Source organism: Pongo pygmaeus, chromosome 4 (assembly GCF_028885625.2).
Source record: "Pongo pygmaeus isolate AG05252 chromosome 4, NHGRI_mPonPyg2-v2.0_pri, whole genome shotgun sequence".
Classification (NCBI taxonomy): Eukaryota; Metazoa; Chordata; class Mammalia; order Primates; family Hominidae; genus Pongo; species Pongo pygmaeus.
Window position 1 is genome coordinate 17,909,373 of NC_072377.2, and position 22,615 is coordinate 17,931,987.

The following is a 22,615-nucleotide window of genomic DNA, read 5'->3' on the forward strand; positions in this document are numbered from 1 at the left end:
TTTTGACCCCTTGTGAGAAATGATACTAACACAGAACACAACTTCTAACATCATATCTATCATTAAGAGAGAGAAAGCACAACACAACACAAAAGAAACCATTAACAGAGAAAAACACAACACAACACAAAGGAAACAATTTGCAATGCAAGATTTCCCAGAAGTGTGAGCTCTTAAGCACCCTTTCCATGGAGGCTGCGGGCCAGCTGCATGCCTCTGGGCATAATTGGGAAGCTCCTGGCATGGATGACAGACAGATTGGTGTCTTACAAAAGTTCCGATGTAAATATGTGTTGCTGGAAAAGAGGTGTTTCACCATGTTGTCCAGGCTGGTCTGGAACCACTGACCTCAGGAGATCCACCCACCTCGGCCTCCCAAAATGCTGAGGTTACAAGAATAAGCCACCGCACTTGGCCAGAAATTTCATATCTTCTACCGACTATTTCTGAATAAACAAAAGCTCTTTAAAAGTCAGATATTTGAGTGTCAGCTTTATCTTCCAAAGTACTTTTTATGACATTTCTTAACATAATTTTCCCTAAATGTGATTTATATCTCTGTGCATGACATAATTTTATGTCTCTTTGGTGCTTCTCTGTGACCTATGAATACATATACATGTAATATATAAATTGAAGTCTGGGCCCAGTGGCTCATGCCTGTAATCACTTCACTTTGAGAAAACAAGGGTGGGCAGATCACATGAAGTCAGCAGTTCAAGGCCAGCCTGGCCAAAATGGTGAAACCTCTTCTCTACTTTAAAAAATACAAAAATTTATAGCGGCATGATTTATATGTTTATTGTGGCACTATTCACAATAGCAAAGACTTGGAACCAACCCAAATGTCCAACAATGATAGACTGGATTAAGAAAATGTGGCATATATACACCATGGAATACTATGCAGCCATAAAAAATGATGAGTTCATGTCCTTTGTAGGGACATGGATGAAATTGGAAATCATCATTCTCAGTAAACTATCGCAAGGACAAAAAACCAAACACCGCATGTTCTCACTCATAGATGGGAATTGAACAATGAGAACACATGGACACAGGAAGGGGAACATCACACTCCGGGGACTGTTGTGGGGTGGGGGGAGGGGGGGAGGGATAGCATTAGGAGATACACCTAATGCTAAATTGCGAGTTAACGGGTGCAGCACACCAGCATGGCACATGTATACATATGTAACTAACCTGCACATTGTGCACATGTACCCTAAAACTTAAAGTATAATAATAATAAAAAAAAGGAAAGAAAGAAAGGAAAGAGGAAAAATACATCAAAATAAAAAAATGCAAAAAAAAAACCCAAAAAAACAAAAATTACCCCAGCAGTGTGGTGCACACATTTAGTCCCAGGTGTTCTGGAGGCTAAGGCAGGAGAATTGCTTGAGCCCAGGAGGCATAGGCTGTAGTGAGCTGAGATCAGGCCACTGCACTCCAGCCTGGGGGGCAGAGCAAGAATCTGTTTCAAAAATAAATAAATAAAATAAAATAAAATTGAAATAATATTTTCATATTCCCCTCACCCAGCCCAGTTTATTTTCAGAGTATCTGATAAACCACTTGTTTCCCTATGAGTTACAGATTTTTTTCAGACATTTAGGTTTTCTAATGTGCCACTTCATGAAATGTCTCATTTTTACTGTAAATGTTTTCTTTATTGTTGTGAAATGTGAATTTTGCGATTCTGTGAGGAAGACAGAATTCTGAAATGCCTCCCGAGTAGCTGGGACTACAAGCGCCTGCCACCATGCCTGGCTAATTTGTGTATTTTTAGCAAAGACTGGGTTTCACCGTGTTAGCCAGGATGGTCTCAATCTTCTGACCTCGTGACCGAGCGCCTTGGCCTCCCAAGGTGCTGGGATTACAGGCCTGAGCCACCACGCCCGGCCTGTACTTGACTATTTTCCAAAATTGAGTATTTTGGGATAAGCTTAACATCCTCACTGCCTGCCTTTGCCCCCCACAAGTAATTAGCATATGCCTAAATAAAGTTTAAGCAAGCTAGCTCCACTATTCCCAAGCACATATTATCTAGGGTCTAGTCTTTAGAGGTATAAAGTACAAAGCTTACAAGTACAACTACACAAAAAGTTGTACCCAAACTGGAAAGGCTTAAGTGATCAACTGATGGATTTGTGTTTCCTGTGGAAGAGGGTACAAGGCAGAGTGCTAATATAGATATATAGGGGAGAAGAGGGCAGGGCTTTTATGAAATGAATGCAGTCAAATATTGGAAAGAGTTTCTTAAGTAGCATGAATAATAGAGAGATGATTCATGCAATTTCAACTTATTGCCATGTCTAAAAATATCAAGACATAGCTAGCAGTTTTTTAAAAATACATTTTTCTCAACAAAACTATTAATGAGACAGATGAGGTGTTTCTTTTATTTTTTTTCTTCCAATTACTTGGTTTTCATAGTCACATATTCAAGGGAGCGTACCGCTGTTTGGTAAAATGCAAGAATTCCACATCATGTTTTTGTTTGTTTTTAAAGATGAAAGAGCTGAACAACCTTGTTTTGTGTTAGCAATACCACCAGATTATTCAAATTTCTTTAGAATTGTACTCCAAAAATTTCACTGTGATTTAGTTTCAAAAATTGTTTGTAATGACCTGTGTATTGCCAGCTCATTAGGACATTCTTCAGTTTGGCTGAAACCAAAAAACCTGAAACCATCGAAATTGAAAAAAATGGAGGTTGCCAAATTCTGCTTCTTACACTTTCACTTACCATGCCATGTCCAAATATTGTACTTGATAAGTATCAGAAACTTAAGGTACTGTTAATTGAAATATAGTTTCTCCAAAGTAGTATTCTTTGGGAGAAAGCCATAATCTCATCAGTAATGCCTTTCTAAAAGATCCAACAAAAAATATGAACTAGCAACTCATCATGACAAGAAAGTAAAACTCAGGAAAAATCCTAAGGCAGAGCAGCTTCAGGCTTCAGTGTGAAACTATCATAGTCTGGATGCAGTGGCTCACGCGTATAGTCCCTTCACTTTGGGAAGCCAAGGTGGGGCAGATCACCTGAAGTCGGCAGTTGAAGATCAGCCTGGCCAAAATGGTGAAACCTCGTCTCTACTTTAAAAAATACAAAAATTTGCCTGGTGTGGTGGCGCGTACATTTAGTCCCAGCTACTCTGGAGGCTGAGGCAGGGCAATGCCTTGAGCCCAGGATGTGGAGACTGCAGTGAGCTGAGATCAGGCCACAGTAATCCAGCCTGGGGGACAGAGCGAGACTCTGTCTCAAAAATAAATAAATAAATAAATAAATAAATAAATAAATAAATAAAACAACTTGAAATAATATTTTCATATTCCCCTCACCCAGTCCATTTTATTTTCAGAGTATTTGATAAACCACTTCTCTGTGAGTTAGAAATTTTTTCTCAGACATTGAAGTTTTCTAATGTGCACCTTCATAAAATGTCTCATTTTTAGCGTAAATAGTTTCTTTATTGTTGTGAAATGTGAACTTTGCGATTCTGTGAGGAAGACTGAATTCTGAAATGCCCCCTGCATTTCCCACCCCTCAGAGACTCACCCTGTGTCTACCCCTCCCTTGAGTGTGGGCGGAACCATGAATTGATGAGCCCGCCCAAATCCCTGATTACATTAGGGATATCCTGTACCAATACTGCTAAGGGCTGGGTCTAATTCAATCATCTGAGCTCTTTATAAGGGAGGACTGAACCTCCCTGAGATGACATTCCCCTGTGGGAGATTCCCCAGCACTGGCCGTGCAGACCCAGGGAGCCTCACAGCCCAGATCTGGGCAACACTTGTAGGAGCTGAGAGCATCCTCACGGCAGCAGGCAGAACAGACAAGTGGGCCTGGGGCTCACAACCCGAAGGCATTGAATTCTGCCACCAACTTGAATCAGATCGAAGCCAGACCCTTCTCAGGTGAAGGCAGCGACCACACAGCCAGACCCATCCCGGAGGTCCCTCGTGTGGCTCTGAGCAGGAGGCAGTCACCTGGACTAGCAGAACTTTTGACCTGTGAGCTGGGGTTTGTTTTAAATATCCAAAATTTGTGAGAATTTATTCTGCATTCATCTAAAGCTAATATACTCTCCATCCACAAGTTTCTTCACATTGTGGAAGTGAGAAAATTCAGTGTGTGTGTTTGTGTGTGGGAAGCGGAGGCAGGGAGCTGTGTCCAGTTATGGCTAAAATGGCTCAGCAGAAACACAGCAGCTAAAATCTTTAAAATGTCATTGCAGATCCATAATCAAACCACCCCAGCTGGAACTTCTGCCTCTACAGCTGCTGTCACGGAGCAGACTTGAACCTCACCCATGGAGACAGGCAGGGAAACAGGTGTGTCTGCTGAGATGTTCGCCATGCCCCGAGGTCTGAAGGGCAGCAAGAAGGATGGAATCCCTGAGGACCTAGATGGGAACTTGGAAGAACCCAGGGATCAGGAAGGTGAGCTCAGGAGTGAGGATGTCATGGACCTCACAGAAGGGGACAATGAGGCCTCAGCCTCAGCTCCTCCTGCAGCCAAAAGATGGAAAACAGATACCAAAGGAAAGAAGGAGAGGAAGCCCACCGTGGATGCAGAGGAGGCTCAGAGGATGACAGCCCTGCTGTCTGCCATGTCTGAGGAGCAGCTGGCCCGCTACGAAGTGTATCGCCGGTCAGCTTTCCCAAAGGCACGCATTGCAGGTCTGATGCAGTCTATCACCGGCAGTTCGGTGTCTGAGAACGCCGCCATTGCCATGGCTGGAATCGCCAAGGTCTTTGTTGGAGAGGTGGTGGAAGAGGCCCTGGACGTGTGTGAGATGTGGGGAGAAACGCCCCCGCTGCAGCCCAAGCATTTAAGGGAAGCTGTTCGCAGGTTAAAGCCCAAAGGCCTCTTCCTCAATAGCAACTACAAAAAAATCATACTCTAGGCCCAAGGCCAGAGGGAAGGGTCTATTTGTGCAGGAATAAGTATTGCATTCCTCTTCCAATGACAGGACTGTATTTGCTGGAGCTTCTTTATCTCAGTCCACCCTGAATTTACCCACGATCTTGGTGTCTCGAACTCTGAAGTTGACCTTACCTAGGTGAAGACAGCAGATTGTTTCATAGTAGCCTTAGCTAAATGTTTGGGCCTCCAAGGGCATATTGAGGCATTTTTCTATGTCTTTCTAGTTGGAAGAATAAAGGTGCCTGGGCCTTGAGCATTCTGTGGACAGGTAGCTGCATTCAGAGAGGGAAGCCCTTCCCAGGAGATTTGTATGGTTTCATGCTGAAGCCTGGTGTTGCTGTGTCTTAACTTGTATGCTTATGTCTGGGTTTCAGTAAGTGAAGCCTCCAGAAATGTTTCCCAATTGTTGTCCTTCTCTGATTTTCAATGCTCATATGTAGTTTTGTGAGTCATCACAAAAGCAGCTAAACTGTTTTCCAAACTGCAGAAATAAAAATAAAATCATAAAGAATTTTTTTTCTCCAAGTTGACTCTTGTATTCCTGCCTACTGTGGTTTATGTCAGCAAGTGACCCTTTACTTTATTATAATGCAATATAGTAGAGATGCATCATGTAAGACTAGAGAGAAACCCATTCCAAAACCACCTTTCCTTAAGCCGCCATTTGTAATGATCATATGGGCAGTTTCAAGGACACAGAGAGAGCCTATTTGTACTTCACGTTCACTGCATATGATGATATTACCAGTGCTTCCGGAGACACTGAAATTTATTTCAAAACATTGATTTTGAGTATTCTTGATTTTATTCATTCTACCAATGATCCACTCAGAAAATCAAACCTGAGTGCAGAGACATTGGAGAATTTATTAAAATATCGGACCAACTAGGTTCATCACGAGTGACAAAGTTATTCCATACCCTACTTGTACATACTTTGCTTTACCTTTATAATGGAAAAGAGCAATTTTTCATTATAGAATGAAGACCTGAGATTTATCATGGAATCACTGTGAACCTTCCCAGCACAGCTCACATATATCCACGGTGCTATTTCAGTCTGTTTACCTTTGCCATGTGCCCCCTGAATCGCAGAGTATAAGCAAAAATGACCTAAAAGACCCCATATTCAGCTCTAATACTGAATGGAGAATAACATGTACTCTTTCTTCCTGAAGCCAAGATACTTCCAGAAAATATTGTTTTATTTCCTCATACACTCAGCTTTTCCTCTTAAAATAGGACTTATTGTACAAAGAATCTGTCTTTGGGTATTTCACAAATTTCTAAACTTTACCAAGTATGGGAAAATTCTGTTTCATACTTCCATATTCTGACATTGTTTGGCTTTCCTTTTATTTTACCAACTTTCTTTAAAGGCATATAACAAGTTAGACTGTGTGTCTTAGAGACACAAGGAGGGTACAGGTTCTTGGAAGAACTGATGGAGATGGGAGGGCTCTCTCAGGAATTAAAGTGCTCAAGCAACCAAAAGAAGTAAGATCCAAGAGACTTAATATCTCCCAGTCTTTAGATTGCTCTCAACTCATTCCTTTCCCATGGCATTGCAGTGTTGGAAGCTGTATTCTGGCGGATGTGGCAGGTGTAGCCCTTTCAGAATACTAGAGGGAAAGAGAACCTGGCCCAAGTAGCCTGAGGTGGAGACAAGCATTTGTAGAGAGCAGTGCTGATGGTGATTCCACACACAAACTTAGAACATTTTTCTGGCCCCTCATAGAACTCAATACTTTGAGTGAGCTCTGAGTAAAGCTGAACTGCTGAAGACAGAAACAAGTTCCCATCGAGGTCTCAGAGGTCAGCTCAGGAGCAGGAACACAGCGTTGTTTTCTCAGAGAGGAAAATTAGATTAGCTGAGAAAGTTCAGTGTCGTTACACATTCTTTTTTTTTTTTTTTTAACTTTAAGTTATGGGATACATATGCAGAATGTGCAGGTTTGTTACAAAGGTATACATGTGCCCTAGTGGTTTGCTGCACCTATCAACCCATCATCTAGGCTTTAAGCCCCAAATGCATTGGGTATTTGTCCTAATGCTCTCCTTTCCCTTGCCTCCCACCCCTTGAGAGGCCACGGTGTGTGATGTTCCATTTTGTTCGTCCATGTGTTCTCACTGATCAACTCCCACTTATGAGTGAGAACATGTGGTGTTTGGTTTTCTGTTCCTGTGTTAGTTTGCTGAGAATGATGGTTTCCAGTGCCATCCATGTCACCGCAAAGAACACGAACTCATTCTTTTTTATGGCTGCATAGTATTCCATGCTGTATATATGCCACATGTTCTTTATCCAATCTATCATTGATGGGCATTTGGGTTGGTTCCAAGTCTTTGCTATTGTAAACTGTGCTGCAATGAACATACATGTGTATGTGTCTTTATAGTGGAATGATTTATAACCCTTTGGGTATATACCCAGTAATGAGATTGCTGGGTCCAATGGTATTTCTGGTTCTAGATCCTTGAGGAATGGCCACACAGTCTTCCACAATGGTTGAACTAATTTACACTCTCACAGACATTGTAAAAGTGTTTCTACGTCTCCACAGCCTTGCCAGCATCTGTTGTTTCCTGACTTTTTAATAATCACATACTAAATCTTCTCAATATATAATATCATATAGCCACAGCTCTCAAGAAAAAAATCTGTAGAAAGTGGTATCTTTCCAGGAGAAATCTTTGACAGCTTTCATGGCTGATTGTATTACATGTTAATGACAATGAAGTTTGTCCTGGAGCTTCATTACTATTCTTAAAGTCTGTGTCATAATGTACATTTGGAGACTGCCTAGAAAAATGTGGTCTCTGATTGGTGCTGGTTAAGTGGTGACAAGATACCTAACAAATAAAGTGACTGTACTTGACTATTTTCCAAAATTTACTATTTTGTAATAAGCTTAACATTCTCAGTGCCTGCCTTTGCCCCCAGAAGTAATTAGCATATTCCTAAATAAAGTTTAAGCAACCTATCTCCACTATTCCAACACATATTATCTAGGGTCTAGTCTTTAGAAATATAAAGTACAAAGCTTACAAGTACAACTACACAAAAAGTTGTACCCAAACTAGAAAGGCTTAAATGATCAGTTGATGGATTTGTGTTTCCTATGGAAGAGGGTACAAAGCAGAGCGCTAATATACATATATAGGGGAGAAGAGGACAGGGCTTTTATGGATGGCACACAGCTAGGTGTCTTCAAAGAGGTGCACCAGGTAAGCCTCACTGGGCTCCTGCAGGGCGCCAATGGTAGCGCTCTGGAATCGCAGGACCAGGATGATGGCCTGGGCGATCTTGCGCACCAGGCGCTGGAAGGGCAGCTTGAGGAGGAGCAGCTGCGTGGACTTCCGGTAGTTTCTGATTTCGCGCAGTGCCACGCCTGCAGCAGTGCGGCTTCTTGATCACTCCTGTAGGCGGCGCCCTTTTGCCGGCGGCTTTAGTGGCCAGGGTCTTCTCGGCGCCGGCCAGGCGGTGGCTTTGCGGGCAGTTGGCTTGGTGCATGCAGTGGCCTGGAGCTGCGGCCTCTCTACTGTCCTTGGGCTGAGCCAGGTTAACTGGAGGCAGCGCTGGTTTCAGACAACAATGACGGTGGGGCTGTGGACAAAAATCAGAGAGCCTGTGAGTTGAGACCCATGCAGAAGACTCTTCCAGACATTTAACCCCTTCCAACGCAGCCCCAGGCTTACCAGCTCGCAGGTGTGTGGGTCAGAGGTCCTCTGCTCCCTCTCCCGGGAGTCCTGGGCTTCCTTGGTCTACACATCAGCTGTGGGGAATCTCCCTCCCCCCAGGCAGCCTGGCTCTGGCTGGACATCTGTGTAGTCTCAGCCAAGTCCAGCCTATTATAAGGGGCTCAAATGATTGCATTAGACCCACGCAGCTACCTTCCATTGCTCTCACTGCTTCGCCAGACCCTCAACCTCATCAGGGTTGTGAAAACCCAATCAAGTCCTGGGTTCTGCACGCAGCCCAGGGAGGGATGAACCTCTGGACTGTGCCTCATGGGAGAGCTGATAGGTGAGAGTTAGCTAGAATCTAGGTGCCAAAGAGATCCCGAAAGTTTACATTTCATGATCATCATGGAAGTTACAGTGAAAAAGACATTTCAATACAGTTGCACATTAGATGACTTCCGTGACTGCCGCAAAACACCAAGGGTGCCATGGTGAGGTGTCTCTCAGGTTCTCTGAGGATGAGTTGAAACCGGGAGGGATAGATGGAAAAGCAAAATGGTCACTCCTCTATTACGGATGCTCTGGGGGACATGTTTTCTCTCCCAAAGTGACATTCATGGAAATTTGGGAGTAGCCTTTGGGGGAAGCTGAGACTTTTTGATCAAATGGTCATATGTGCCTGTCACTGAGGCACCCTGGCTCCTTTTTTTTACCTTGATGCCAGGGCTGAGCCTTGTTTCCATTGCCCACTTTGGAAACGGCATGAGGCCCAGTGAAGGCCCTGAGTTCACTGAACTGCTGAACCCAGGTAACAGCTGCTACCTTCATACTTCTGGCTCCATGAGAAACACTAAAGCAAAGAAAAACAAACAATCAAACAATACACATACAAAAGGCCCCTATTTCGATACACTATTAACAGGCTTCTCTGAAACTTGCAGTAGAAATGTAATGCCCTTGTATGCAACGCACGTACCTTGTACAGAACAGGAAATCCCATGATAATCAATATTCACAAAATAAATTCACATTCCTGTTTTAAAAGGAGAGCTACTTTTGTAGAAAACCTTTAGGTTCACAGGAAAATCGGGCAGAAGAAACAGAGGTTTCCCATATCCTCTATCCCCACATATGCATAGCCACCTTCACTATCAACTTTCTGCCCCAGAGTAGTAGTTTGGCTACAGTCATTCAGCCTACATGGACACATCACTCTGACTCCAAGACCATAGCTCTTCTTAGGGACTCACGTGGGTGTTGTACATTCTATGGACTGAAGCAAAGGCGTAATTACATGTATCCACCGTTATTGTATTCTGTGGACTAGTTACATTACTGTACAAATGCACTGTGTTCCGTCTCTGCACTTCCCTTTCACTCTTGGTCTCTTGCAACCACTCAACTATTGATTTATCTATTTATATTTAAAACACACACATCTCATTGTATGTATTTCTTATGTACAAAATGCTGTTATAAAGTATGTACACATTGTCTAATATCTAAATTAGGTAACTGACAGCCATTACCTGACATATGTATTATTGTGGTGAGAACACTTCACATCCACACTAATAGTACTTTTCAGGAATTCGGTCTATTTTTAACTATAGTTACCATGTTGCAGTATAGTCCTTGAGCTTATTCTCCCTATGTAACTGAAATGTTGTATATTTTGACAAACATCTTCTCATTCTTTCACCCACAGCCGCCCAGCCCCTGACAACCAGAATTCTTCTTTTTGACATCTATTAGATTAGCTTTGTGAGATCCCACATATCATTGAGATGACGTGGTATTTGTCTTCCTACACCTGGCTTATTTCACTTAGCATGATGTTTTCCAGGTGCACCCGTGTGTCATAAATGACAAGATATCTTTCTTTAAGACTGAATAGTATTCCATTGTGCATATATATCAGATTTATCCCATCCTGTCATCCATTTTTGAACATTTAGGTGAATTCCATATCTCAGCTATTGTGAATTAACATGGGAGTGCACATATCTCTTCAATACTGATTTCATTTTCTTTTGGTATATACCTGGCAGTGTGGGAATCCTGGATCATATGGTAGCTCTATTCTTTCCGTTTTTGGAGGAACGTCCATCCTGCTTTCTATAATGTCTGTCCTAATTTACGTTCCCATGAATAGTGCAAGGGTTCCCTTTCCTCCACATCCTCATCAACAAGTGTTGTCATTTGACTTTTTGACCATAGACATCCTAATGAGTGTGAGGTGATATCTTCTTTCAGTTTTAATTTGCATTTCTCTGATGATTAGTGATGTTGAGCATATATATGTATATACATACCTGTTGGCCACTGTATGTCTTCGTTCCAGAAATATATGTTATTTAGGTCCTTTGCCCGGTTTTTAAATCGTGTTGTTTCTTGCCATTGAGTCATTTGAGTTCCTAGAGTATTTTGGACAGTAATTAATTCCTTATATGATGTAGGGTTTGCAAATATTTTCTCTCATTTTGATTTTTTCTCTTCATGGTGTTGATTGTCTTGTCGGGTTTGCAGATTTTTTTTTAAGTTGGATGCAATGCATTTGTCTATTTACCCTTATGTTGTCTGTGCTTTTGGGTCGTATTCCAAAAGTTTTTGGCTTAACCAGTGTCAATGAGGATGTCCCCTGTTTTCTTCTAGTTGGTTTATTGTTTCAAGTTTTTAATTTATTTGGATTTATTCTTGTGTACAGTAAGAGATAGGGGTCCAATTTCATTTATTTTCATGTGGCTACCAGGTTTTCCTGTCACCATTGATGGAAGAAACTGTGGTTTTGTGGTGGTGGATTGTTGGCACCCTTTTGAACCATCAGTTGGCTGTATATGGATGGACTGATTTCTAGACTCTCTGCTCTGATCCAGTGGCTTAGGTGTCTGTTTTTATGCCAGTATTATGCCATTTTGGTTCCTACAGCTTGATAGCATACTTTGAAGACAGAAAACCATGAAATCTTTTTATTTTCTCTTTGTATTTGCCTCTGACATCATCACTCAGAGAGATTTCAAAGGAGATATTGATTCTTTGCTTTTTCAGTTTTTTTCTGATTGTGAAGATAGAGTGATGACATGGAATTTCCTAAGGAGTCACCCCGAAAACTGGAACTCATTTTATTTTTGCTATATATTTATTACTGTTTATCTTATATACAGGGTATTTGGCAATTACATGTCAGTATAATTACAAATAGGCTTCAATTACACAAAATATTTAATGCTCAAATCCTACAGTGAGAGGACATTATATTTGTAATACAATAATCTGAAAAATAAACTAAAAATTAAACATCATGTAGTATAACAATATATTGTTATTATATGCATTTCTGTTTTAGACAAGCACAAAACACACATCAATATGTTATTTCAGCCATTAATATAGGTTACACTGGGACCAGCTCTTTGGAGGCGAATGTGTGGAAACGAATGAAGAGATTAGACAGGGTCTCTGGGGTTTGTGTTTCTCTGTCTTGTTTTTCATGCAGCTCCTAGAGTGTGTTACCATCCTAACATCATGAAAGATCACTCCATGACATAAAACAATCTTGGTCTGAATGTGAAAAAACCCATTTTAGAGGAAAAGCTAATTTTTAATTTCATTTTTATTTTTGCAAGCTGAAAAACAGTTGATTGATTTCCCAGGAAAAGTTATGTAAAAGTATTAAATGTTTACAATGTAACTATTCCAGTGCTCTTAGAAAGCCCGGGACCTTCTGGATAGAGTATTGTAAGGGAAGACTTACTGTTTGTTTTATCTCTTTAAAATCACATTTGAGCAAAAACATCCAAAGTCATAGCAATTTCAGCATTCAGTGTGAATCCACCATAGTCTCTTAAAAGGATGTCTTTTTTCTCTCTGAAAACAGCTCCCCATCCACAGGATGCCCAAGTCCCATGCACCTTTCTTCCTCCAACTAGGAAGTCCCAGAAAAACACCCGCTAATGCATGGACCTCACAGAACCAAATATAATGACAGTGATTGTTAGTTTTTTGAGACAGAGTCTTACTCTGTTGGCCAGGTGGAAGGGCAGTGATGTCAATTTGGCTCCCTCTAACTTCCACCTCCAGAGCTCAATCAGTCCTTCTACCTCAGCCTCCAAGTAGGTGAAAGCACAGGCACCAGCAACCACACCCAGCTAATTTTCTTTCTTTCTTTCTTTTTTTTTTTTTTTGGAGAGGAGGTTTTGCCAAGATTCCTGGCCTGGACAGGAACTCCTGAGCTCAATCAATCTGCTGCCCTTGGCCACCCAAAGTGCTGGTTTTACAGAAATGAGCCATTGTGCCTGGTCTGAGATATAAATATGATTGAAAGGGTTATGAAACCGGCTGCTGCCTTCATCTGGGTGAGACCAAGATCTTCCCAGAGGAAGAAGATTATTTTATTTTATTTTTGTACTGGATGTTGGGGAAGCGGCATCTGGCCTGTCCCCTGTGAAAGGCCTTTTTCCAATGCCCAGGGTGTAACAGGGGCATTATCCCACATCTCACACATGTCCAGGGTTTCTCCTACCACCCCCCCGACAAAGATCTGGGTCATTATAGCCATGTCCATGGCAGTAACCTGGTTTTAGGACACTGACATGCACCTGACGGAATGCATCGGACTTCTACAGGGTGCCTCTCTCCCTTTTCTACCACAAACACACCCACACTGGTTATTCTGCCAACCCTAATGTGAAGCGACTTGTGGATACAGAGTCTATTCATACAGAGTCCATTCACATTGTAGAAAGTAGAGATCAATGTATGTTCATAGCAAACTAGGAGGAACAGCCCAGACGACAGGGAACATTGCAAACATGGAACTGCATATGGAGAAAGCCAAAGTGTGGCTCTCATCTACTGTTTGATCAATCACAGGAGACATTATCGGTTTGACACCAATAAGTTGATTTGGTTTTCAATAAAATTAAGGAACCAGTTTTTTCACAGTTGTTATTGATTTGAACTACTGAAACGTGTTCACTCAGACATTTCCACTTGACATGAATGCATTAACTCCTCAATGTAGATAGAAAATTTACAATTAAAAGAAAATAGAAAAACAGTCACTACCTGTGATTTCTGCCTCGGTTTTTGTTCTCAATCGTATGCTTAGCTACTTTTAGACCCCGTGCGGGAAATGATACCGATACTGAACAGAACTTCTAACATCATATCTATCATTAACAGAGAGAAGAGGAAAAACACCACAGAACGCAAAGGAAACCATTTACAATGCAAGATTTCCCAGGAGGGCTCTTCAGCACCCTCTCCACGGAGGCTGTGGGCCAGCTGCATGACTCTTGGCATAATTGGGACGCTCCTGGCACGGATGAAACACAGGTTAGTGTCTTCAAAGAGGCGCACCAGGTAGGCCTCATTGGTTCCCTGAAAGCACCAACAGCCGCGCTCTGGAAGCCCAGGTCCTGGCTGATGGCCCGGGGGATCTCGCGCACCAGGCGCTGGAAGGTTAGCTTGTGCTGGAGCAGCTGAGTGGAGTTCTGGTACTTTCTGATTTCCCGCAGCGCCATGGGGCCAGGTCTGCAGCTGTGAGACTTCTTGATCCCTCCTGTAGAGGGCGCCCTTTAGAAGACACAGGTTGGTGTCTTCAAAGAGGCGCACCAGGTAGGCCTCATTGGTCCCCTGAAAGCACCAACGGCCGCGCTCTGGAAGCGCAGGTCCCCGCTGATAGTCCGGGGGATCTCGCGCACCAGGCGCTGGAAGGTTAGCTTGTGCTGGAGCAGCTGAGTGGAGTTCTGGTACTTTCTGATTTCACTCAGCGCCATGGGGCCAGGTCTGCAGCTGTGAGACTTCTTGATTCCTCCTGTAGAGGGCGCCCTTTTGCCGACGGCTTTTGTGGCCGGGGGGCTTCCCGGGGGCCTGCCAGGTGGTGGCTTTGCGGGCGGTCTGTTTGATGAGCCTCATGGGGGCGGGCAGTGGCCTTTCCCCTCTCCTTGGGCTGAGCCTGGCCCACTGCAGGCGGCGCTGGCCTCAGAGAGCAAGGGCGGGGGGGCTGTGGACAGGATTCCGAGAGCCTGTGAGTTGAAATCCATGTACAAGATGCTCCCACACACTGAGCCCCTTCCAACCCACCCCAGACTTACCAGCAGGAAAAGAGGCAAACCGAAATGGGCACTCCTGTATCAGGGATGCTCTGGGAGCATTTTTCTCTCCCAAAGTGACATTCATGGAAATCTGCGCGTAGCCTTCGGGGGAAGCTGAGGCTTTTTGATCTAATGGTCATATGTGCCTATCACTGAAGCCCTCCCTGGGTGTTTTTTTACCTTGATGGAGGGGATGAGCCTTCTTTCCATTGCCTGCTTTGGAAATGCCATGAAGCCCCGTGAATCCAGCCCTGAGTTCACTGAGCTGCTGAACCGAGGTCTCAGCAGCTACCTTCATACTATTGGCTTCATGAGTAAAAGCAAAGCAGAGTAAAGAACACAAACAAATAAACAACACACCAACCGAAGGCTCCTATTTCAATACACGGTGCACAGGCTTCTCTGATAACTTATAGTATTAATTTAATGCCCATGCATGGAATGCATATACCACACACAGAACAGAAATTTCCAGGATAATCAATACTCACAAAATAAGTTCACATTTCTCTTTTAAAAATAGAGCTCATTTTGTAACAAACCTTTAGGTTCATGCCAAAATTGGGCAGAAGGAACATAGGTCCCCAATATCCTCTCACCACACATATGCATAGCCCCCTTCACTATGAACTTTCTGCCCCAGAGTGGTACGTTGTCTACAACCTTTCAACCTACGTGGACCCATCACTCTGACTCCAGCTCCATTGCTCTCCTTAGGATTCACTTGGGTGTTGTATATTCCATGGATTCAAGCAAAGGCATAATTACATCTATCCACCATTATTGTATTCTATGGACTAGTTTCACTTCCCTGCAATCGTACTCTGTCCAGTCTCTGCACTTCTCCTTCACTCTCGGTCCCTTGCAACCACTCAACTATTGACTTGTGTATTCATATTTAAAGTGTAGACACATCTCGTTGTATATATTTCTTATGTAGAAAATGCTGTTTTAAAGTATGTACACATTGTCTAATGTCTAAATCTAGGTAATTGACATTCATTACCTCACATATATATTACCGTGGTGAGAACACTGCACATCCATGTTAATAGCATTTTTCAAAAATACGATCTATTGTTAACTATAGTCATCATGTTATCCAATAATCCTTGAACTTATTCCCCCTATGTAACTGAAATGTTGTGTATTTTGACCAATGTCTTCTCAAAGTCCCCACCCCCTGCCACCACAGCCCCAAACAACCACCTTTCTTCTCTTTCACATCCATCAGACTACCTTTGTGACGTTCTACATAGCATTGGGATTATGTGGTATTTATGTTCCTACCTATGCCCGACTTATTTCACTTAGCATGATGTTCTCCAGGTGTACCCATGTGTGAGAAATGGCAAGATTTCCTTCTTCTTTAAGGCTGTATAGTATTCCCTTGTGTATCTATGTCAGATTTTCCTCCTCCTGTTATCTGCTTTTGGACATTTAGGTGGATTCCCTATCTTAGATCTTGTAAGTAGTGCTGCAATCAATGTGGGAGTGCAGATATCTCTCCAATAGACTGATTTCATTTCCTTTTGATATACACCTCCCAGTGTGGGCTTGCTGGATCATATGGTAGCTGTATTATTTAGTTTGTGGAGGAAGGTCCATACTGTTTTCTATAATGGCTGCCCTAATTTACATTCCTAGGAATAATGCAAGGGCTCCCTTTCCTCCACATCCTCAGCAACAAGTGTTGTCCTTTGATGTTTTGATCATAGCCATTCTAATGAACGTAAGGTGTTATCTTCTTTCAGTTTTTATTTGCATTTCTCTGGAAATTAGTGATGTTGAGTATACATATATACCAGTAACAGCAGGTATATATGGATATATACCTGCTGGCCACTTTCATGGCTTCTCTTCAGAAATGTCTATTATTGAGTTCCTTTGCCCAGTTTTTAAATTGTATTGTTTCTCGGTTTCGAGTCCTTGGAGTTCCTGGTATATTTGGGACAGTAAATAGTTAATTCCTTATTGGATGTAGGGTTTGCAAATATTTTCTGTCTTTATGATTCTGTCTCTTCATGGTGTTGATTGTTTTGTCGGCTCTGCAGATTTTTTGTTTTTCATTTGGATGCAATCCATTTATGTATTTTCCCTCTTGCTGTCTCTGCTTTTGGGACATATTCCAAAAATCATTGGGTTAACCATTGTCAATGAGGATATCCCCTGTTTTCTTCTAGCAGGTTTTACATTTGTTACCGTTTTTCTTATATTCAGGATATTGGATCAATTACATGTCAGTAGAATTACAAATAATGTTCAATTACACAAAATATTTAATGGTCAAATCCTACACTGAGAGGGAATTTTATTTCTAATTTTTGTGTTCTTATAGAATAATTTGGAAAATCAAGTAACAATTGAACATTACCTAGTATGAATATGTATTGTCATCATATGTATTTCTGTTTTAGAGAAGCACAAACAGAAAGAAACATGTTATTTCAGCCATAAACCTAGTTTACACTGGGGCCATTCCTTGGAGGTGAAGGCGTGGAAAGGAGTGCCCAGATGAGACGGGGTATCTGGGGTCTTTGCTTCTCTTAGTTTTCCATGCGGCTCCCAGAGTGTGTTATCATTCTGACATCATCAAACATCACTCCCCGGCATGAAACAGTCTTGGTAGGAAAGTAAAAATAGTCATTTTAGAGAAGAAAAGTTTTTAAATTTCATTTTTATTTTTACAAGCTGGAAAAGAGGTGCTTGATTCCCCAGGAAAAGTTATGGAAAAGCACTAAATGTTTCCAAGGGCAACTACTCCAGTACTCTTAGGAAGCCCAGCACCTTCAGGACAGAGTATTGTAAGGGAAGACTTTGCTGTATCTCTTTAAAATCACATATGAGTAAAAATCCTGAGTTATATCCACTTCAGGATTTGGTATGAATCCACCATAGTCTCTTAAAAGGGTTTCTTTCTTCTCTCTGAAAACAGCTCCCCGTCCAAAGGATGCTCAAGGCCCATGTACCTTTGTTCTTCCAACTAGGAAGCCCTGGAACAATGCCTCCTCATACATGGACCTCAGAGACCCAAACATGATGATAATGATTGTTATTTTCTTGAGCCAGGGTCTCACTCTGTCAGCCAGGTAGGAGGGCGGTTGTTCCATCTCAGCTCACTGTAATCTCCACTTCTGGAGCTCAAGAGATCCTCCTACCTCAGCCTCTGGAGTAGCTGAAACAGCAGGCACCAATCACCACATTTAGCTTTTTTTTTTTTCCCATTTTAATTGTAGAGAGGAAGTTTTGTCATGTTGCCCATGCTGGTCTGGAACTCCTGAGTTCAAGCGATCCACCAATCCCGGTCTCCCAAAATGCTCTCTGATCGTAGAAATAAGCCATTGTGCCCCATCTGAGATACACATATGATTGGATGACATTATTAATCAGGCTGTTGCCTTCATCTGGGTGAGACTAATGTAAGATGTAAGAAAGATGTTAAGTCATGGATAAGTCCAGGATGGGCTGAGATACTGAAGCTCCAGCCTACAGAGGGCTCTGTCATAGAAAGACTGGAACCAGTACTTTCTCCTCGAAGATCAGGCCTTTCTTTCTAGGCTGGGGCCCAGAGGAAGATGACTTTGTTTTGTAGTAGGTGTTTGGGAAATGGTCACTGGGCTGTCCCCTGAGACAGGTCTCACTCCAATGCTTGGGCTGCAGTGGGGCATGTCTCCCCACATCTCAAACACAACCAGGGCCTCTCCTACCACTTCCTTAACCAAGACCTGTATCATTCCAGCCATGGCCATGGCTATGACCACGTTCTAGGATGCTCAGCTGTTGCTGATGGACTGCATCAGACTTCTAACGGGTGCCTCTCTCCCTTTCCCACCCACAAACAGACCCAGACTGTTTTTTGCCTCCCATAACATGAAATGACTTGTGTATGGAGACTCTATTCACATTTTAGAAAGTAGGGTGTAATGTATGTTCATAGCAAACAAACACAGGAATAGCCCAGGAGACAGGGAACGTTGAGAATATGGAGCTGCATATAGGAAAAGTCAAAGTGTGGATCTCATCTGCTGTTTGACCAAATGCAGGAGACATTATTTATTTGCCACCAATAAGAAATTTATTTGGTTTTCAATAATATTAATGAACAAATTTTTTCACAATTGTTCTTGATTTGAACTGTTGAAAGGCGTTCAGTGAGAAATTCCCAGTTGACATGAATGCATTAGACTCTCAATGTAGATGGAAAGTTTACAAACAAAAGAAAACAGAAACACTCATACCCGTTATATCTGCCTGTGCTGTTACTCCTAATCATGTGCAGGGCTACTTTTGGACCCCATGAGGGACATAAAACCAAAAGTGAAGAGAACTGCTAATATCAGAACTATGATTAACACAGAGACATTGAAAAACACAACCAAAGGAGATCGAAGCCATCTAGAGTGCAGCATTTCCCAGGAGCGTGGGCTCCTCAGCACCCTCTCCGCGGAGGTGGCGGGGCAGCTGCATGTCTCTGGGCATAATTGTGACACGCCAGGCGTGGATAACACATGGGTTGTTGTCTTTAAAGAGGGGGACCAGGTAGGCCTCGCTGTTCCCCTGAAATCACCAATGGCCGTGCTTTGGTAGCACAGGTCTGGATTGATGGCCTGGGCGATCTCGCCCATTAGGCGTTGGAAGGTCAGCTTGTGCAGATGCAGCTGCGTGGACTTCTGGTACTTCCTGGTTTTGTGCAGCATCAGGGTACCAAGCCTGTGGCGGTGAGGCTTCTTGATCCCTTGTGTAGCCAGGAACCTCTTGCTGGCAGCTTTGGTGGCCAGGGGCTTCCTGGGGGCCTGCCAGGTGGTGGCTTTGTGGTCGGTCTGCTTAATGTGAGCCATGGTGTAGGGCTGTGGCCTCTCCCTTGTCACTGGGCTGAGCCTGGTGAACTGGAGGCAGTGCTGGTACCAGACAGCAACAGTGGTGGGGCTGTGGGCAGGATTCAGAGAGTCTGTGTGTTGGGATCTATGCAGAAGATGCTCCCGTACACTTAGCCCCTTCCAACCCAGCCCCATACTTACCAGCTCACTGATCAGTGGTCCGAGGTCTCTGTATTCAGTCTCCTTGAGTGGCCTTGGGATTCCTAGGTCTAAACACAGCAGTGGGGAATCTTTCTCCCAGGCAGTCTTGCTCTAGCTGGAGATCTCTGTGATCTCAGCCAAATTCACTCATTTATAAGAGGCTTGGATGATTGCATTAGACCCACCCAGCTACCTTCCACCAGGTTCTGTGCTTCAGCAGATGCTTAACCTAATCAAGGCTGTGAAAGCCCATTAAGTGCCTGCATTCTTCCTCACCCAAGAGAGGGACCGACCTCCGGATTGTGCATTGTGGGAGGGATGGTAAATGAGAGCTGTCACTTAACGTTTTTTGTGCCGAATGGATTCTGAAAGTTGACATTTTATTTACATCAAGGAAATAGTTGCTTAAAGTTGCATGTTAGGCCAAGCACGGTGGCTCACACCTATAATCCCAGCACTTTGGGTGGGAGGCCGAGGTGGGTGGATCATGAGGTCAAGAGACTGAGACCATCCTGGCTAACTTGGTGAAACCCCGTCTCTACCAAAAATACAAAAAATTAGCCAGGCGTGGTGGCATGCACCTGTAATCATAGCTACTTGGGAGGTTGAGGCAGGAGAATCGCTTGAACCTGGGGGAAGGAAGTTGCAGTGAGCCGAGATCACGCCACTGCACTGTAGCCTGGGTGACAAAGTGACACTCCATCTCAAAACAAAAACAAAAACAAGTTGCACGTTAGACAACTTACATGTCTGTGGAAAAACACCAAGGCTTGAGATCATGAGGTCTTCATCAGGTCCCATGAGGATGAAGTGAACTGGGAAGGGGAATATGGAAACCTGAAATGGTCACTCCTCTATGAGGGATTCTCCTGGGGCATTTTTCTCCTCAAAGGTGATGCTCCTGCAAATCTGCTGGTAGCCTCCTGGGGAAGGCAAAGCTGTTCTGAGAAAACGGTGACATGTGACTGTCACTGATGCCCCCTTTGTCTTCTTTTCCACTTTGAGTGTGGATTTGATGCCTGAACTGAGCTATCCTGTTGTTGCCCAGGATGAAAACACCATGAGGTCCTGAGAAGTCAGCCCCGACCTCTCTGAATTGCTGAGCCCAGGTCAGAGCTTAGCTAAGTAAATATTGAAAACATTTCATTATTTGAATAGCTTCAGCAGTACCAAATTGTTTTGGGCACCATAGATGAATTGTATGGTGGTGAAGTCTATTTCAGTTTACCCTTAATGAATTTTTGTGATACCTGTAATAGAAATTATTGTTCCATTCAATGCAGACCTCATGCACAGAATCATAAATTTCATGATATCAATATTACAAAATACATTCCTGTTAGCGTTTTTTAAATTAGAGCTTAGTATTATTATTTTCTAGTTGTCTAGTTTTTAAAAAAAATTATGTTTCATTAGCTTGTAAAAACCACTCATAAGTGGTTTTTGTTCCATACATGAATTGTATAGTGTTGAAGTCAAGAATTTTAGTGCACTCATCACGTGACTACTACACCTACATTGCACCCAGTAGGCAGTTTTTCATCCCCCCATCACCCTGCCACTTCTGAGTCTCTAATGTCCGTGTTACCACTCTGTATGACTTTCCTACCCACAGCTTAGCTCCCACTTCTAAGTGAGAATGTGCACCATTTGGCTGTAGATTCCTGAATGACTCCACTGAGAATAATGGCCTGTAGTTTCATCCAAATTGCTGTAAAAGACATGATTTCATTGCTTATGGCTGAGTAGTAGTCCACGGCATATATGAACCACGTTTAACTTGACTCACTCATCAGCTGGTGGGCACTTAGGTTTATTTTATATCTTTGCAATTGTGAATTGTGCTAGGATAAACATATGTGTGCAGGTCTGTTAGGTAGAGTGAGTTCTTTTTCTTTTGTGTGTCTACCCACTATTTGGATGACTGGATCCAATGGGGGATGTACTTTGAGCACTTTGAGATATCCTCATGCTGTTTCCCACAGAGATTACACTAATTTGCATTCCCACAGCAGTGCCTAAGCATTCCCTCTTACCACATACACCCCAACATCGATTGTTTTTGACTATTGAATAATGGTCATTCTGGTGGGGTAAGGTGATACCGCATTGTGGTTTTACCTTGCATTTCTCTGATGATTAGTGATGCTGGGCATCTTTTCCTCTGTTTTTTTTTTTTTTTTTTTTTTGGCAATTGTGTCTTCTTTTGAGAAATTTATATGCACATCACTTGCCCACTTTATAGTGGGATTATATTTGTCTTTTCTTGTTTATTTGTTAGAATTCCTTGTAGATTCTGGATCTACTCAATAAGAAATTTGATGATAATAAAATGAAAAACTGATGGCATCTGAATATGTAAGGCAGTTTCAATTATGTGTCCACATTCAGTATTTGTGTAATAATTAAAGCAGTAACAATACAAGAAACCGTCCTGGAACTCTACTGGATAGACTTAGAGAATCTAACACATTGACTTGTTTTCCGACAGACCAAAACCATTAAGAAATTCCCAGCATGGCTAATGTAAACAAAAATTCCGAGTAATACTTGAAAATATCAGATTTTTAAATGTCTAGAGTGGGAGAGTTCAACTTCACAAATACAGCATTTCCTCCAGGATACATAGCATGTACGAAAGTGTTCAATAAATGTTTGTTGAAAAATAGTTTTTTGAGTCTGTTGTCTACAAAGGGGATGTCAGCAATCAAGAAAACAGCCATCTAATTAGTATGTTTCCTCTTCTTAAGTTAACAATTAGAGCCACATAATGGTTTTAGGGTGTAACAGTTTTACCACTTTCCTCTGCCAGCACCTTTATGGATGCATCCGGAAAGGCTCTGCTTGTTATGAATGCCTTTGTATACATTCTGCAA

The 22,615-nt window shown here is 42.6% G+C and overlaps 1 protein-coding gene and 2 pseudogenes across 1 annotated transcript; 1 reads left to right on the forward strand and 2 right to left on the reverse strand.

The window, feature by feature from the left end:
* Nucleotides 1-173: 173 nt before the first annotated feature.
* LOC129036141 (histone H3.Y-like) lies at nucleotides 174-13,187 on the reverse strand (annotated as a pseudogene).
* LOC129037197 (TATA-box binding protein associated factor 11 like protein 2) lies at nucleotides 3,734-5,442 on the forward strand. Its single transcript, XM_054489110.2, has one exon. The coding sequence runs from the start codon at nucleotides 4,323-4,325 to the stop codon at nucleotides 4,917-4,919; it is 597 nt and encodes a 198-aa protein (XP_054345085.1). The 5' UTR covers nucleotides 3,734-4,322; the 3' UTR covers nucleotides 4,920-5,442.
* Nucleotides 13,188-19,116: 5,929 nt separating the features above from the next.
* On the reverse strand, nucleotides 19,117-19,827 carry LOC129036360 (histone H3.X-like; annotated as a pseudogene).
* Nucleotides 19,828-22,615: the final 2,788 nt, after the last annotated feature.

Excerpts from the sequence above, each read along its gene's own strand:
- LOC129037197 (XM_054489110.2), top strand. The coding sequence starts at position 4,323 with ATGGAGACAGGCAGGGAAACAGGTGTGTCTGCTGAGATGTTCGCCATG.